Below are 19,566 nucleotides of genomic sequence, written 5' to 3'. Positions count from 1 at the left end.
CAATGCTCCTTAAAACTTGCAGTAAGACATTTGATTATCCATGCTTCTCTAATATCCCACTTCCAAATCCTGGTAGACCACAGTTTTATTGCTCATTCTGCAGTTCTGAAAATGGTTTGAGTGTAACTGCCCACAGCAATAAAGCACCTTTCCACAGAACACCACTGTACATTGCAGTACCTTCTCAATGAAATACGTCAGTGGCTCCCTGCCACGGGGAACAGGTGGATCCCAGCTGAGTACAACATATGTTTTGCTGATTTCTGAAGCATGTACATTGGTGGGAGGGCTTGGAATCTGAACATCCCCTGTAAGATTAATAAATGTAGCAAGTGTTAAACAGCAGATTAACTCCTGGATCAGCATTCAGGGTACAGCTCATCTTTCTGATTCAACTTTCCCACCCTGCACTGCAATGCTCAGCTATTAGGGGTTGTGATATCATCTGTGCAGTTCACCTGATCACTCCAATTAAATTTTGATAAATAAAACTTCAGTATTAATAGCTAGTTACTTACTCTTTCAGTAAAGGTCAAATGTGCTCTCTGAAACTCTTGTGCATTTGTCACACTTTTTTCTTTGATCACATTTGAATTACTTCAATCTCCTAGTAAAAAGCTTACTTACTGTATGCAAACATTTTTTGATCAAAGACAGAAATCTAAAGAGTTATTATGAGAAATTAGAATTTTAAAAAATAGCTGGAAGGGAAGTACAATCAGAGGAGAAGCTTTACAACAAGGAGGAAAGCAGGAAAAGGAGGAGAATCTATCAGCAATATATCCTATAACATAATGGTATTATCAGCTGTATAGTCTAAAGCACTTCTAAAATCTGTGAATCAGAGACATAAAAATATGTCACCAGCCCTCTGATGGCTCCACTACATAGTGTGGCCTGATCAAACCCCTCTCCCCACTCACTTTGCAGAGTAACCAGCAGTGTTAGAGCCAACCTGCCTACCCTGGGCCAGGTAGGAAGAATTCAGCTCAGCCTTTCATGGTCCTGCTCGCTGATTGCAACACGAGCAAAAGCTGGTTCTGCTATCCAAGGGATTACAACGGGGTAAAACAGCACCAGATGGGAGAGTGACCTGTCATGGTCCTGTGATTGACCTCTACACAGACACAGCTACACAGCCCTGAACAAGCTTTACCTTGGTAGTAGGTCAGAAGTAGCAACTCAGCAGACACCTAAAAATTTTATCTTTATGGCTTGTGATAGAAAAATAAAAAAATCTTTGTTTTGAAGGTATTTTTTTTACTTCTCAGGCTAAGAAAAGAGCATATATCCTCTAAAGGTTTGTCTTTAAAAAAGAGAAAAATATTTCAGTAATGATCTCTAAATCATGGCAGTGATATTTTAATCTATTATACATATCTGTAGAACGAACCAGACTCAAAATGTACACTAATACTACTTCATCACATATAGTTACCAAATCAAAAACAAACATTTTTTAAAGCAAACTGACATAGCCAATGAAAATTCATTTCTCACAATGCTTTCTATATTTGATTTCCTACAAATCTATTTTTTTCTTTCAGAGAGATACATGAATCAGCTGAGTTTAAAATGAAATTGATGACATATAGTCAAGAAAATTAAAATAATCCTTCACAGCATTAAGAAAAAAGGCTTCCAAGTGATTTCCGGTAACAAAATCTCAACGTTTTCTTTCATTCTTGAAAAAACAAAAGCTTCCATACTTTGTAATGACATAACATGGTGGTACAGAATGGTTGCCAGAATAGCCTGCACTAAAAAGGAAAACCATTTGTGATCTGTAAGATTGCTCTTTCAGAAATAGTCTTTGATCTTGCAGATGAAAGTAGTGATCTACATAAAGAGTGATATTTCAATATTCATACTCTATTAAATATGAATATCCATGTGACAGAAATCCAAATATCATTACTTATGACTATTCTAGAGTGGCCATTTACTGGACCTGATCATTCTAAGGCAATCCTGAGAGCAGAAGAATGATCTGTGAAGACAAACAAGACAATTACAATCTGATATTGTGACGTGCCTCTGATCCTGTAATACCCATATCAATTAATTTAGGGTACTATTATAAAAATAGAGAAACTTCATCTGTCTTGTCCATGCACTGGGAAAGCCATTTAATGTCTGATTCTCCTTCAAACCACATTTGTTCTCAGGCACTTTTTTTTTTAATTTTGATCCAATATAGTTAATAATTTTAACAGTTTAAGTGTAAAGAAGGTCATTATTCAAGTATAAAAGCCAAATCATTCCATAGAGAAACAACCAAAACCAGAAAAAAATCAAACTTTATCTCAAAGGTTGTCAGGGATTTCTCCAATTCTCCTGAGGAAAAACATTACTTAGGCTATAATTTTAACCTTAAGAATAACCTCCGTATTCAGGTAGATATATATTATTTAAAGAATTGAGATAGATTGTGCAAGTTTTTTATGAGAATGGCAGTAACTTGCTCAAACAGTCAAAATCAGTCTAAAAAAACTATACTTAGCTCCCAGAAAGCTAGAAAGAGGGGAAAATGGGCAATCAAATGCCCAATCAAATGGGCAAATAAATGTTCAGCCATTTAAGTCAGCTTAGCGCTAGTAAAAGCAAAAAGGTGAGAAAATGGTGTTGACATATAAAAGTTTTGCTGTTGAGAGTGTGATGTTCTCCATCTTTTTAGACCTCACTCCTCACTTGTGTTCTTTCAACCTTGCAAGTCACAATGTGGCTTTATTTCTTAATATAGAGACTTTATCACTAGATGGATTTCTTTTCAAGTTATGTTTCTAGCTATGATGCAAAATTCCTGGAGAATAAGCAGATGTAGTGAAATTGCAGAAATGCTACATACCTTCAAGGTCATCCTTACTGATCACAATCTTTCTCCCTTCATCCACATGAACAACTGTTAATCAAAATATTCAATTAGTTTCTCAAACTAGTTCAATATATTTGCAGATTTTACAAATTATTGTTTGTCACGTATTCAAAAACCTGTATACCTGTGTTTCTATAATGTTGTTATTAAATCTTTCCCCATATAGAGTCAACTTGAAGTCATATACTGGTTTATTCACTTTCATAGGAAAACAGGGCTGGATAAGACAGTACTATTCAAAGATGTGCTAAAAAGCAAGAGTCATAGTCACAGTAGATGGATTTGAGGCAGATTACTAATCAATTGTGTCATGAAGTTCACTTTTGTTATAGGACTTGATCATAAAGCATGCACACATACATAAAACATATGTAAAGGAAATCTGAGCATATTCGGCTCAGATTTTACCAGCAACACTGGGGCAGTGCTTTAAGGTATACATAATTGCTTTAATTCCCCTCTGACAAAAAGGATGACATGAAACAGAAGGTGTGCAAGTACATGATATACAGAATCTGCACAGGGGTTTAGGACAAGGCTAAAACATTAAAACTACTCCCCAGGGCAAGCTGGCTTACTCTATTCATGGAGAAGCTCTCATAATGCTACTTTGCAGTCTGTAGTGAGATATTCGATCAAAGGAAGAAATAAACTCTTCTCCTTAGGTTAACTGGGCAAACAGAATCTTAATTTATTTTTTTTAAGAAGCCTTGAATAACCTACTTTGTGTTCTCTCCAGGTCAAGGGGGTCAAGCGCTGCAACTGGTTCGGAGGCTCGAGAAGGCCGGCTAATGCCGGCACTGTTCACTGCCCTCACACGGAATACGTAAGACCGTCCCTCTTGAAGACCAGTCACAGGATACTTGCAGACTTTTACAGGAGCATCATTGCACTGGACCCAGTTCTCCAGACCTACTTCACATCTTGGAATAGCAGAAGACAGCCTTTGTTAGTATCACTTCACAATAAATATGCCCCATGCTACCCACACCAGGTCAGAACCACAGAAGTCACCTTTGCTAGGCTGAGGAGCTAAACCATATACCTCATTAATGAAAGTCACACACTTTAAACACTCTTCTCTGGTCAGAGATCCAATCCCCACTCTGTTCACATTTTTTTCATAATGCAAAGGTCATTTTTCTTCCACGGTTTTCGGCCTTTTCAAATCTATCTGCTTCCCTTCTGTTTGGTGCTTTTCCTTGCCATGTAAAGAATAAATTATTCACTTTCATTTTTAATATTCATCTCCACAGAACATGATGAATTTGCAAGATTCACCTAATGATTTTCATTTCTTCTTTGTCATATTTTCAAGTAAACTTCTTTGCATCTTTCCCTCCCAAAATGACTGGGCCACAGAGTATAGGAGTCATCAAGAAGAAGAGTGATATTCTCATACTGACTCCTTTGTGTGTACATATACACATATACATATGTGTACATATACAGTTTGTGTCCTACTAATAGAAACTTTTGTGTAGAAGACTCTCTGTTGCCCTGACTGTACCAGAAAAAAGTCATGTCATGATCAAGAGCTCCTTGGCACTGCAGTGATACAAGCAAAGTGTCAAATGGCACATCTGACTAGATTATACACAATATAGGTGAAATACTCCTAAGATCTATGTACTGCATAAATTGGATATAGATGGTAGACTCCCCAGGTCTCAAGTTAATTTCCTCATACTGACTGCCACTCATAAACCTCTATTTTTCAAGTTATTCCCAGACAGTTACCTTTGAATTACACCAAATGACAGGGAAGCAAATAGCAATGAGCTGCAAATGTTGCTTTTAAGCGCAGAGCTGTATACATTATGAAATCATTTCAGAAAGGCTTTGCTGACTGACAGTTTCAGACACTAAGGATCAGATGATCTGCTCTGGCTACAAGGAGCAAGCATTCACTTCAGTCAAAGAGCAAAACATAAAAGACAGTGCTTGGATCCTCTGCTCACCAGCTGCCTGCACTGAGCTGAACCCTCAGCAAAGTGCAAAGCTCACTGAGGGACAGAAGACTGCCAGTCTGATTTAAACTGCCAACTCCCAGGAGTCCAGGCCTTGAGCTCCTGATGTACTACATTTAAGAAAGAAATAAAAACATAATGTAATAACTCCTAGGTTTCAGCTTTTGCAGTATAGAGATTAAAGAGGCTAAATCTAATTCAAGATGCCCATAGATTCTAGTTTTTATGAATTAAATACTGTCAGGGCTCATTCTCTGATGTGCCCACATCCATACTATTGAACGTTTTAAGTTTATGATAAAATGTGTCTGCCTGCAAATATTACTTGGAATGGCCTCCAGCCCCTGCTAATTCCCAGACTGTGCCCAGAATTGCCTGTGAAAGTACTAAATCATCTGGGCCAAAAGTTTGCCAGGGAACAATCTCATAATTTAACACAGTGTGTAACTGAGTTCCAGTACCAAGTATCTGTAAAAATATATCCAAAGAACACACACACAATTAAAAGGATATAATGGTATTTTTTTCTCTTCAGTATAAACATATTTCTGAAAATTAACAAAATCAAATAAATGCTAATATTTACATACTTGTCAACAAAATATCCAATAACAGGGCTCTCACTGGTTGTATTCGGTGGTTTCCAGGTAACAATAACATAGTCTCTGTTAGCATCATGGCATTTAACATCCATCGGTGCCCCTGGTGCTCCTGCGATCAATGCATCAGCATCTGGACCACAAATTCAAATAAATTGGTTTTGACCCCAACTCCTCTGATGTACATCAAAAAGTCAAAGGGAATACTTTCAGTTCATTGTGCTACTTGTTTATATGAATGGAAGCCCAAACATTTCACGATGTACTAATTCACTGCAATAATGATTCAGGACCATAATGTCTATATTTTTATACAGACAAAATGTTCAAGGATATTTTTGAGAACAGAAAAGCTTTTTAGGAACCAAACACGTCATGTTTTTCATGAGAATTAAAAGCTTAACCCACCCATGCGTTTTTGATGCTCCCTCACACTGAAAGCTGTGACTCAATGTGTTACCAATCAGACCAAGGTACTCAATAAAAACATGTTGATCAGGGAAAAAAAATCTCTTAAAGAACGAAAAATTTGCAAACTTCTGGAACAATTATAATGCTATGTTTTATTTATAGTCCTAAATATGACCTTTAAGACACACTTTTGTGGCTTCATTTTTAAAGATATTGACTAATCTGGACCCACAACTCCTAACGAAATCTCTTAACAGGTAAAGTTCTCTCCCTTCAAAGGAAGACTTCTATAACAAAAAAATACCCTGTAAAGAGTCTAAATTTATAGAGTCTAATCCCAGTCAGTTGTGAAGCAGTTTGTGCTCTGTATCAGATCGCAGCCTTCATGAAAAAGGGCAAGAGAATGGCCAACAGACAACACTAGAGACTCCAGAGGACATAGCACAAGGCCAGGGTCCTGGGCATGCAAAAGCATCAAACATACTATAAAATGGACAAGAGAGATGCCTAAAATTTACCCATCACTACAAAAAAAAACTTCTAAGAAAGTTTTTGTATATTAGTGGGTGTTTTTCACCTGAATAATGTCTTTTGTGGAATGTAACCTGGACAGAAATAGCTTTAGCAAATTGATCTCATTTTCCTAATGAGATCAGGATGCCAGAGTGGCTTGTTCAAGGCATACTGCAAAGCTGATGAAGCTCTTGCACTACTCCTGTGAGGAAGCTGAATTTCAAACCTCTGAAAAAGACATTCACTACCTCTACCCCACACAAACTGTCTCGATGACACTCCCACAAGGCACATATGCTCTAATATGTTTCCAAGAAGAACAAGATTTAAAATTAATACAGCTACAGTGGCCTCAGTGGGGCTGTTCCAGTTTGCCCACATCAAGGATGTTGTCCAATGTATTTAAGAGAGTGAGAGAACTGCTCAACCCGTAATATTTTTATCTTTCAATGAAGAAATATAAAACTGAATACTAAGTTCTGCTCACAGGTACATGCAGAAGTTCATTTTTACTTCACTGAGAGCTGTGCACGGAAATGTGATGAAAAATTCTGACCTTTATTCTATTTTAAAACATTTACCTCCTTTTATCTATGTCCTTTGTGAAAACTGTATTTCTTCAGTCAGCTAGTTTCTTACTTTGTTTCTTTTCTCTGTTAATGACATGACTATGACTGGTATAGTGGTGGGAATATTTCTTTTGCCTTCTCCTGCATGTATCCCTAAGACCAGGCACAAGATACAAGAATGCCCAACAAGGCTCATTCCCAATGTCCAATCTCTAAAGCCAAAACCATTACAGCGAGAACTGATTGTATGCAAAGATGTTTATTTCCTACCAGGAAAGGAGGTGAAAAATAAAGAAATAAGTTGTTTCTTCACAAGTATGGTTTCTCTGGTTCTCCAGGAAACAAAATGTCCTCAGGAGCATGCTCTTCTTGAAGCTCCCCATTCCTGTAAGGTGACTGGTTTTTAGTACAGACTACTATATACAAATGAAATGACTATGAAATTCCACAGGGCTAAATTTCTTTCATACTTCAGTTATTATTGTGGGATTTTTTTCATAAAACTAAACTGTATAATGTTTTTTTAATTTCTCATCATGAACCAGATTAAAAGTTTACCTCTTACAAACAGGTATGCACTGCATTCACTGATTCCACCTCTTGAAACCATGCGCAGGGTATATAAACCTTCATCATCTTTGTTCAGATGAGTAAAGGAAAGAGCTGCCTGGCCTTCTCCAAAATACAGCTGTGTCCACTTGGAGTCCTTTAGCAGCACATCTGGAAGAGAAGACCCATCAGACATGTTACTGTGCTGCTAGAACAACCTGCATCCTAGTGAAGTTCTCTGCCAACCAGGGACACAAACTAATATTTATGCCAGTTTTATTCAGAATTATAGTGCTTTGGATGCCATGAAAACTCTACAGAGAGTAACTTGCATCTCTCTGAAATTATTTGATCGATGACTTTCAGAGAACATGAGGTCTAGTAATACACTATGCAGTGCCAACCACAAAATTCCCATCACTATTCTTTTTAATACACTGAGAGACAAAAATGTTACTCACATTTAGAAATACTAACATGAAAACCTGCCATACCCTATAATGAATGCAGGGTGGGACCTTGTTTCATTTTTAATGAGTTTTGCCTGCTGTTCAGGTCAAATGCCAGTTTACTCAATTTTTTCTTCCAAATTTAAAAAAACAGATTTCAATTTAATCTGAAAACTGCTATAAATATACACCAAACTTTGACCTTCAAGGCATGCCTGTTGAGGATTGAATTAAATTAAATTTAAACCTCTCAAAGAGTGAGAGGTGGTGACCCATGATTAATGCACATTAATCTGATTACCTAGTGAAAAAAGTGAACAGGATGCTTTATGCTAGGCAAGGAGCTTTCTCATGTCATCCTTTTAAATAACTGATTGGATTATTTTTGATTTTTAACTCCCTAAGGCCAATCACATACAAATTTATTGTAATCAATGCAGCAGAACTGTATTTAAAAGATCTGAATATCTATGAATGTTCATTATTCTACAGCTTAAATAGATTTGGAGCTGACACTCAAACATTTGCAAAGGAATCAGTGTTCTCACCTACCAGCTGAGTTTCATAAGCAAGTATAAAACATGACACACATTCCAATAACAAAGCATGTGCGAGACACAAGCTACTAAATCTTACAGCAGTAAATTGAACAATCAGCTAAGCATGTAGTAGTTTTATGAGAAGCACACAAACTAAATTCAATCACATTCCTTCCCATGAGATCCTTACCTAGAAAACCTGAGTGTCCCCTTTCTGTCATGCCTGCCACAATGGTACTCAGACTTGTGTAGAGAGACATGATGTACTTTAAATTAAATCAGAAAATATCTTCACCTAGAAACTTTAACCAATGCATGAGCTCTGCAGAAAATCCTAAGCATAAAAATATTGATTAACCAGCATCTCTGAAAAGCTGGTCACTTATTTAGACTGAAAGTTTCAGTGGATTGGTAGCCACCATTGTTTGAGTATATAGAAATTGTAGGCAAGTCTGTAATGCTACTAAGGCCAGAATCACCCCTTTCCATTCTTTAAGTGTACCTGACAGCAGAAATGGAGGAGGCAGTTGTGTTTGGTAAGGGCAGAAAAACTTCTCTTCCCCACACAAGGCCAAAGATTCACCAGAAATTAACAGAAGCCTGCTTTTTTTTAATGCAGTCTGGATGAATGACTTTGTAGGCAAGACAATTAGAAAAAAAGGTTGGACATGTTTAAAAGTTCTAATAGAACAAGTATCCATCAGCCTGCCGCCACAATAATATCACAAATACAAGTTCTCACTCTTCACAGCCTATTCATGTGTTGTACTCTGTTATTTTTCCCAGAATTTACTTGCAGAAGACTAATCCTCAGAAGCAGTGTGTCTCAAACCTCATATGCTGTTTATAATGTGTAAGATAATTTTCCTAATACATGACTTTGATTAAAATTCATACAAAGAGCGGGGAACTACTATATACTGGAATTTATTTTCATCATGTATTTTTTGTTCTGCTGAAATTTTAGCTAGATTCTTCACTCCATGATTTTTCCTTCTGAAATCAATTATTTTATTCTAGATTACAATATAAACGGCTGCAGAATGCTGGTACATAAGGCTTTATAGCGTTTATATTACATTAGAGATCAATAATGGAAAATTCCTATTATCAGCTGAAATCATGTCCAGATTAGATATACATTCCTGAGGCATTATTTTGATTTTGTTCTTTCAGTATCTTGACTGATTCTTTCAGTATCTTAAATTGTTCTAAGTGGGCCGTGAATAATAGACATCATATTCATGTTTGTGAAATCCCAAATCAATTCAGAGGATTTCACTGAGCTGACTTATACACCCCTAGGAGTCTACTAGATACCCTCAGTAAGGCTCACTAGTGTGAACATTATTTATACTAGATAAACACATACCTCTCCTGTGTATAATTATACGTAAATCATACATATCCATCTCAGGGCTTCAGTTGCTATTATTTGATTAACACAAACTCAAAAATTTTAGGAAGAGTACTGTTAGAATACATGAAATAGAAGCCTCTCTGAGTCCCTCAGAGAGAGAAAGGAAGGCAGTGATTGAATTGGAACCTTTAGAGAAACTGGAATATATTAAGCCACACAGACATGAAGTAGGAGTGTAAGTTTCAGTTTTAAGTGAGTAGAAATATATCTTAAGTGCCTTAAGAGACTGTGTTAGCTAGTAAAAAGCCCTGAAGCCTAGTTTAAAGTTCAGAAGTGTTACCTTTCAGAAAATTAATTTAGCTCCAGACATAAGGAAAACATAGCAGAACATTGCTTGTAATTCTAGATAGAACAGATAGAACAGATTTGCATGAACAGATAGAACTACGTGTGTAGATTTTGTGTAAGAACTGACACACATTAGAACTAAGCTTGGATAGGTGTAGGAAGAATGCTTTAGAATCGTGTTTTTAGTTGATTGGATGATTTATGAATAAAATCCCCCTATACTGGGATGCAAAGGAGGTGGTAGTAATTTCTGCTAGCTGCTACTGCTTCTGCTGCTTCTGCTGCTTCTGCTTGGAACATTGGGACTGCTATGCCAGAATGCTTTTAGCACAGACTTGGATACTCTCAACTCTTCGCCTTCGAGGCTGATGTATTCATGCAATAAACAACTTCACAACAACTGCTCCTGTCTCTTCGAAGACCCAAGACCAACTCATAATTCAACAGAGTACCGTCTTAATGCAAGAGTAGAATTAAGTATTACCTCTCTAAAGAACCAGAATGCCTAAAGCAATGAGGTTGGACAAGTTATAACTTCTCATTGCTTATATTTATGCATTGCCTCCAGCTCTCAAGGGACTCAACATAGGGAACTGTAGCACATAACAAAGGTTCATAGTGCATGAATTCCTGTTGTGTTTGGGAAGAAGTTCTGCCAGTTAATGCACCTGTATACCTCTTGGAAATATTGTGATCCACGTACTTGTAATGAAGGAAAAATCTAAGCTTGCTTGTAACATCCTATTTCACATAAGTAGAATAATGGGATGAACACCTATCTGACTTCCTAGCAAAAATCCATTGGCTTAAAAGTCCAGGTTTTCACAAGGACTTATTAAGTTAAATAAGGGGAGAAACAAAGAACATAGTATTGTTACATATCAAGAAGGAATTATCTCATCATTACGAAATAACAAAGAGAAAGGGTCATGAGCTTTGGTTCATAGTGCAAGAAAATTTCATGTTCAGTGAAAAGTGGAACAATACTGTGCATTCCTTGAAAATTAGAAATTCTTCTTAGCTGCAGTTTCAAATTTAGAATTTGAGAGATTTAGCACCTTGAGAAACTGCACCAGTAAGACACAAAGTAAAGGTACCCTTGAAAATGATGGTTCATCTGAGAGTAAAATGAGAGATTTTTTTTTAGTTATTAAAAATCCTGAAGCATATAGCAAAATTCCTGTATGCTTCAGTGGGAACAGAATCTGAATTAAAGGATCAGCCTTAGATTTTAGGTTATTCACCAAACAGAAAAAGCCATTTTTCTTATCTCAAATTTTTTACTTTATTGACATCTAATAGCTCATCACAAGGAAGTATCCACAATGATGGAAAAACAGGAATGAAAAATTAGGTAGTAGTTTGTTCCCTGAAGAATCAGATGTGAATCTATGTAAAACCATGATCTACATGAAACAAAAGGCATAACAAGCAGTAACAAAATAATTTTTTCCAATTTTTGTAATCTTGAGTTTTCTTGACTGCCTTATTAACCTTACTATCATTTCTTAGTTTATTCATCACATTTGTCCACTATGGAAATTTCTGTCAATTTTTTGGGAGCAGTCCAAACACCAGTCTTGGAAGTCCACCCTTCTCAAATAAGGTCTGTCTCGGGAAAGGTCTAACCATTCAAAAACAGCCAAGGCTTTCCTTAAATTCTCAGGTAGAATAATTACTTTACAATCCTACACAGGTTGTGCTTGGTGAAAAGTGGTGGGATAAATATCTACAACAGGCTGCTATCCTAAGCTCTAAGTGAATTTCATGTTTCAAAACCCTTCTTTGCTGCAGTGAACCAACAGTACTCATCCAGGGTTTGTGTACCAGTCACCCCAGTATATGATAAGTTTAGTGATGTTGTTTTGAGTGCTTCATGGGAAGACTGTTTCACCTGGCATAACATAGGCTTTCATAGACAAAAGAGACAAGGTAAGAAACCTACTAACACGACACATAAACAGCAGAGCAAACATATGTGTATTAGGCCTGGCTTCTATAAGTATTGCCTAACTATACATTTATGTGATTTTAATATAAAATTCACAATAAATGCTGGAGGAAGATTAAAGTGGAGAGCCATACCTCAATACTTCAAACTTTAATTTACTGCCCTGTGAGTACCCTTCAGCTCAATGGTCACAGTATTCAACTATGAGTCATTGTGAAATCTAAGAACTGGCTTTGGATCTCTTCCAAGTAAATGTTCTAACTATTGTACTATCACAATATGACATTACCTCCCGCTGTTACTAATGTGTGCTCAAAAAAATGTTGACCAAGTCACTTAATTGAGAGTGCAGGACTATAAATTCTAACTAGAGATATTTCTTTTTCTCTATTTCAAATTTAATTCAGAGAATTTACTGCTCTAAACCTGATCCGAATCCTCAATGCCTCCTCCAGCATTTTCCAGGTAGATTCTACTCAATGTAATAACTCACCATCTCTATACCACTCAGCACGAGGTCGTAGTCTTTTCAACTCTGGAGTGATCAACATAGAACACTTCAAGGTCAGTGTTTCACCTTCAGTTGCAAAAGTGACTCCAAACTTCTCCAGAAACTGGACATCAATGTGGGTGAAGCAAATATCATGCGACAGAGGCACTATGCATGAGAAAATGAAAGAGTTCTTGAGTACAAGTAAATTGTACTTGGCACAGATTAGTGTCTGATCTGAGCAGGAGATGGAGTTTTCTGTTTATTGTATGCTGATCTAGAAATTCAACTGGGAAAGCAGGAGCATCTGGACAGCTCCTACTGTAACTCAATGCTTAGAAAGCAAAGTCAGAAGAAGCAAGTTGTATCCAGTTTTCTCATCTGTAAAACATTGCCCTGACAAGAGGACATAAATTATCTAAGCACATAGAAAAAAAAGGCTTACAGTGGAAGGGCATTATTGCAGCTGGGTGAGGCTCTTCATCCTCTCTGAACCCTATGAATAAACAGATAAGAAACATTCAATGACACGAGCATTATATTTATTTATTGTTTTAAATATGAAGTAGGACTTACTTCTCACAATCACAGCACAATTAGTTGATGCCTGACCATGGACATTTGTTGCAACTGCTGAATAGGTTGCAGAATCATCAAAGTCAGCTCTGAAAAGGGGAAGGAGAAAAACAGATGTCTCTTTATGCAAAGAAAAATTCTCTTAATGATTGATATTACAAGCTAAACTATGTCAACCATCAGGAAAGTGTATAAAGCTCTTTACTGATAGGGAAAGTGTAGAAAGCTCTTTGCTGTCTACACAGTGCAAGACATTCATGAAAGACAATCAGAAAGCTGCTACTGTTTTAAACTGCAGTTTTATCTCAGTTTAGTGTGCAGGCTGCATTAACTTTAGCAAACTGGAAATTACCTTTAGAGAATGATCAAAAGGAGATAGCTGGACAATGCCAGTCTGACTACTCCTTTTCTGTATGTAACCTTCTTAAATCCATCTTGCCTTTTACATATTTTAGAAGAGAGACATAGGATAAAAGTATGTCATTCTTGCTAAAATTGTGCCTTCTGTGGCTATTCCCATCTGGCAGACACTGGTATTTTTTGCTCTCTTATATCTCAATCCAGGAAAATGATACAAAATCAGGAACACTGGTCAAAATTGTTTACGTGCATACATGGTTTGGTTTGTTTTATTTTTTAGTGAGAAAAAAATTCATTATGCAAGGACAGTATAAACAAATATAAAGCAAAAAAATAGTTACTTGGTGCAAAACACTGATAGTCTCACACTTAATACATCCTTCCTTGAAGTCCCATGAGCACATATATGACCAGTTGTTAAGGTATAGGTACAAACTTTGATGCCCCAGTTCTTTTCTTATTTAAAATGGAGTCCATCATGAATACCTTATTTAGTAATAAATTTAATAGAGGCCACTCAAAAATTTTCAATTATGAGATACAATAGTGTGAATGCATCCATTTAGTTTTTTCTCAGAAGAACAAACTTGTTATCTTCTTGGCAACTGCCAAGTGGTGAAATTCTGATTGCACTTGTCCTCTAAGAGGTCATGTATTCCAGATGTGGGAGAAGAAATATGTTAGGGGGTTTTATGGAAATTGCAAAACAGGATGCCAATTTTGGAGTATGCAGCAGCTGTCACAGAGACATCAGACACCTACTTTTCACTTCTTGCATATGTTCTGGACAGTGTCATATCATAAAATGATACTATCAGTACTGTGATGGCTAAAGCACAACTTGATGAAAGTCCCGTTAAACTGCAATTTATCTCTAAATTTACAGGTCTAACAGCTCCTCCTGGAGGCAACCCTACAGACACATATTTCACAAAATCAAGAAATCAATTGCAAAGTCTATCATACAATTAATTATCTAAGACAAAAGGGTAAGTCCTAAGACTAGACTACAGTCTTAACCAAAAAGCCTGCAGCTGGGTAGGAAACCCTAGTACAGTCTGGACAGGCACAGTGACACTGAAAAACAATTTAAAAGAATTGAAATCATAGAATTGCTAAGTTTGGAAAAGACCTCTAAGATCATCAAGTCCAACTGTCAACCCAGCACTACCACCATGTTAAACTATTAAACCACGACTTCATGGGCCAGAGCTGCAGGATTTTTGAAAGCTTCCAGGAATGGTGACTCAACCACTTCCCTGGGCAGCCTCGTCCAATGCTTGACAACCCTTTCAGTGAAGAAATTTTTCTTAATATCTAAACTAAACCTCCCTGGTGCAATTGAGGCTATTTTCTCTTGCCTTGTCACTTGTTACTTGGGAAAAGAGCCTGGCCTCACCTGGCTACAACCTCCTTTGAGGCAGTTGTAGGAGTAATAAGGTTCCCTCTGAGCCTCTTTTTTTCTGCAGGCTAAACACCCCCACGTCCCTCAGCTGCTCCTCACAGGACTTGTGCTCCAGACCCTTCACCAGCTCCATTGCCCTTCTCTGGACATTCTGCAGCCCCTCAATGTCTTTCTTGCAGTGAGGGGCCCAGAACCGATGTCATGGTTTGACGCTGGCGCAAGGCCAGTGCCCCCATGAAAATACATTCTCCCTCGTGTCTGCTGTGAGATGTGACCAGGAATAAGCAAAGCAGGCTCCCACTTGGAAATAAAGAAAAGAAAACCTTATTAACTAACCTACAACTATATGTAAAAAGAAACACACAGAAAGAATGAAAACTTTCCAAAAACATTTCCTCCTCCCCCCATCAAATTTCCAATACATCTATCCCTCAGATCACCCACTCTCGGTCCATCACCACCCTTCAGATAATCAATTCTCAGTTCATCAAGGAGTGAGGAGTCTCCCTTGTGCCATAGGCTTCCCCTGGAAACACAGTTGAGACCACTTGTGTTTCCTGTCACACGTGGCACTGCCCGGAGAACATTTGCCATCGTGACATCTTCCTTCCATGCCCAGAGCTCTCACCACTGCACATGGACCAGAGCTGCTTCTAGGGTTTTCCTTTTAAGGATGCTTTGTCCAGTTCCAAAAAGAGCACAGTCTCTCACTTTTGGGACAGCTGTCCCCACCAAATTTCACCCCCTGGGGCCAAGGGGTCTCAAGAACAGAGATCTTCTCCTTCACTGAATATCGAGGGCACCAACCACCACCCTGCTCATCTGTTGTCTCTGTTCATGCACTCCCATAACATCACTGCACTCTCTTGGCTCTGAGCCATTGCCTCCCCCCTGAATGCAGTCTCTGTGTCACAGGAAAAAAATGGTTCTGTCCATGGCTGTATAAGAAAGTCCAGCCAAAGGCCACTCCATCATCCCCTTCCACCTAGGATTCTTCTCAACTCTTTCGACATCTTTCACTTGCACGAACTTTCATCACACTTGCCCATTCAGATCCAGGAGGATCAGTATTTGTAAGATTTCCATTATTCAAGAAAAAGGTTAAAATCTCAAGCTCAGCCTGCCCAGAACTCCTACGACTTCTCACCGTGCCCCCGCTGCACTCCCTCCTTCTCTGCCGGCCGACTGTGTGGCCAGCACATGATATCAAATTTCAAGGTGGCACAGGCTCTCTCTCTCTCTGTCTCCTGGGGGGTGGGGGGGGGGGGGTGCTGCCCGATGCCTCTCGTTTCTTCTCCACCCTTCCATCCTCAGGGCCAGGCCTACCTCACCCAGCTGCATGGCTTCCCCGCCCAGCCGGCAGCTGGGCCAAGGGAGGTCTGACCTGTTTCCCTGGCGGAACCCAAGAGAGAGATTTCCTGGGAGTCCTCTGCTTTTAACCCCTGTGTTCTCAGAGGCGTATCCATGTCTCCAGTGGCCACACCAGGTGCCAATATTCAAATCTGAGCACCCATTTGTTTGACCACAGCATACCAAAAAACTCACTTCCTCTCAAACCACGACAACTGAACACAGGACTCCAGGTGTGGCCTCAGCAGTGTCAGCTACAGGGGGACAATCCCTGCCCTGGTCCTGCTGGTCACACTACTGCTCATACAGGCCAGGATGCCATTGGCCTTCTTGGCCACCTGGGCACACACTGGCTCATGTTCAGCTGCTGTCAACCAGCACCTTCAGGTCCTTTTCCACTGGGCAGCTTTCCAGACACTCTGTGCCCAACTTGTACCCCTGCCTGGGGTTGTTTTGATCCAAGAGCAGGATTCATCATTTTGCCTTGTTGAACCACACACAGCTGGCCTCAGCCCATTGATCCAGCCTGTCCAGATCCCTCTGAAGACCCTTCCTACCCTCCAAAAGATAAGCACTCCCACCCAACTTGGTGACATCTGCAGACAGACTGAGGCTGCACCTGTTCCCCTCATCCACATCACTGATGACAGTATCAGAGTTCTTGCTCCAGCACTGAGCACCGGGGATCACCACTTGTGACTGGCACTAGCTGGATGTAATCTCATTCATCACCATTCTCTGGGCGGGATGTTATTTAACACTTTGTTTCCATGAAGGATTTTAAGGAAATTACAATACCTGTTCCCAGAGCTATATAAAGCTTAACTGATTCTGGACTTGTTTGAGAGATGTCAGACTTGACAGCACTTCTTCGCAATGAATTTTTAAAAGCAGAACATTTTTTTCACTATCCCAGTTTCATACTGTTTAACACTTGTGCAATAAAATGTTAAAAAGCAACATAAAACTGCAGTAAAGGACAATTTCCTACGGCATGTTATGCCTCTATACTGAAATGTGCATAGTTCGTGCATTTATCACAGTCAGGTACAGTATCTTACTATAGCAAGTTAACAACAAATGAAGAAGCTCAAAAATTTCTTACAAGGGGCATTGCAGAATTAACTGTTCTGTAGCTTTAAGGCATTTTTATCACCCTGCTATATCCCTAACTTAAGAATCTATATATATATAACATACAGTAAATAGTGTAAATATAGTAGGTAGTATATTTAATAACATATATTACATATTAGCAAATTAAACAGCATTCCTCCCCAGAAACTGGATCTTGATTTTCCTAATGTTGATGCTTTAAACACCCCTTGCCAAGCCTTGGTGTGCTCCAGCTCACCAAAAGGATTCCCACACACAGCTCAGGAGATAGTGAGGGACCTTTTCCAGAAAGTAGTCTGGATGTCTGGCAACCCTGTCCTGAAGGGTTAGAAAATGAGTCTATCTCACACCAGGAGGCCACTGTGGCAGAGCATGTCTTTAATTTGCTGTGCAGGCAGAGCCCAGGAGCGCATTTCCTAGGCACTGGCAGGTATATGTCACAGCATGCCCTGCAGTCCTTGTCCCTAGATACCTGCCCTACAAAGGCTTCCTGCCCTTCAAGCCACATCACAACACACATCCTGCCAAAGACCCACACAGGTGCACAGCGTCTTCCTACCACCTGCAAGCCCAGGTTTCCCCTGGATGAGCCAGACCATCCCAAAGGATGGTGCACACTGACCTGTCCTGGCAGGACATTGCTGGAAGAGCCATCCTGTGTATGCTGACCAGGCTTGATCCCTCCCTTGCCTGGGCACGGTTTAGACAGCACACAGCACCCAGCTCATAAATGAGTGATGAACATTACACCAGCACTGCTGCACTAGGCCATTTCCTCACATAAACAAAACATTACTTCAGGCTGCTTCACTTCTCTTAAATACAACTTAACTGCTCTCTAACATTTTGTTGCTCCTATAGAGTGCTGACAACAAAGATACAAAAACAGCATGGCTAAGGTTAACTCTGATTAAATCTCACTTTAAACCAGTCATCATCTGTTCTCAGTGTTGACTTCATTTTCCAGTAGAACACCAGATAAAATTGTTAAATAAGAACCAATACCTGTAAGAATTACACAGGACTTAGGAAGAGAGATTTATTGTTAAAAAACAGGTGGCCTAAAAGTAATACAGAAAATAAAGAAACATGTATTGTGGACTAACTTGGGGTCCCAAACTGTGCTAAACCACTCAAAGTGTCAGAAATGTAAAAGTGTAAGAACTGCAAAGTTGTCTCCCGAAAATGAAGAAGTAGAATGGCAGATATCTGATTAACTTTTCAAATGGATATATATCTGTGCTCATCTCAATCCCCTCCCCAGAGTTTTGCTCTCCTAAGAAACAGCAAAACACATCTTTTGATGAGCTCTGTTTGTGATGATGTCCAAGGTAGAGAAAACAGAATATTATCTTAAATGTCTCTAGAACAGACAGGAGATTCACAAAAGGGTCATATCTTTAGCCAAATGAAGCTCAAAATCTAAAAGCAAATATTTCACAAAAGTTAGTGATAGAGCTATAATTAATTTTCTCAGGAAGAACTGAGAAGTAACTGACCAAATAGCTGACCACATTCTTACAGCATCCTTTTTTTTTTTTATAAAGAGAAAGGAGGCTCTTAGAGTTATTATGAACACAGGCACTTCTTGCTATTTAAGAGGTCAAAACAACTCTACCCATTTTCCGTAGCTTACTGCTTTGAAAGCATTTTATATGTCTTTGCTATGATCACTCCTCTGACTGTCCAGAAGAGAAATAATCTTAGAGAGCCTAGTACTCACTGAGACCCCTTTAAATCTTATATTGGAAATGTAGGGTTTTAGTGGCTAGGAGCTAGATAGCACTTTTGTTTTATGTTCACTATGAAGAAAGTTGAACAGGATGGCAAGTTACATAATGTTCTGACTTTTCTTTTGTGCCAGATAATGCTCAGATGGAGGATTATCTTGGAAATTATCTATTTCTTTGTATGCTAAAAAATCTTAGATTTCCTAAATTGCACTGTAAAGTGCACTGAGTCAAGACCAGTTAGAAACTACATTTGAAGTACCCAGGAGGCAAGGTGTGGTATAACAGTTATTCTTGTTTTATGATGGAGAATGTGTTTTTCAGCCTTTACAAAGGTCAGATAAAATATGCATAGAGTACATTTAGACAGCATAAAATGTGACTGCAGAACTGTATCTGTCCCAAG

At 38.7% G+C, this 19,566-nt stretch overlaps 1 protein-coding gene across 1 annotated transcript in view; it reads right to left on the bottom strand.

Annotated features, from left to right (window-relative positions):
* MYOM2 (myomesin 2) overlaps nt 1-19,566 on the bottom strand; it is a 76,846-nt gene that overhangs the window by 40,941 nt on the left and 16,339 nt on the right. Inside the window, exons 8-15 of the mRNA XM_030945190.1 lie at nt 13,200-13,288; nt 13,069-13,119; nt 12,627-12,791; nt 7,496-7,657; nt 5,436-5,577; nt 3,599-3,798; nt 2,849-2,902; nt 181-308 (exon numbers count right to left, since the gene is read on the bottom strand). Of these exons, the coding sequence (XP_030801050.1) occupies nt 181-308; nt 2,849-2,902; nt 3,599-3,798; nt 5,436-5,577; nt 7,496-7,657; nt 12,627-12,791; nt 13,069-13,119; nt 13,200-13,288 (991 nt within the window). The remainder of the gene's footprint in view (nt 1-180; nt 309-2,848; nt 2,903-3,598; nt 3,799-5,435; nt 5,578-7,495; nt 7,658-12,626; nt 12,792-13,068; nt 13,120-13,199; nt 13,289-19,566) is intronic.

This window comes from Camarhynchus parvulus, chromosome 3 (assembly GCF_901933205.1).
Source record: "Camarhynchus parvulus chromosome 3, STF_HiC, whole genome shotgun sequence".
In the NCBI taxonomy this organism is placed as follows: Eukaryota; Metazoa; Chordata; class Aves; order Passeriformes; family Thraupidae; genus Camarhynchus; species Camarhynchus parvulus.
This window is presented reverse-complemented; position numbering and strand designations above follow the sequence as displayed.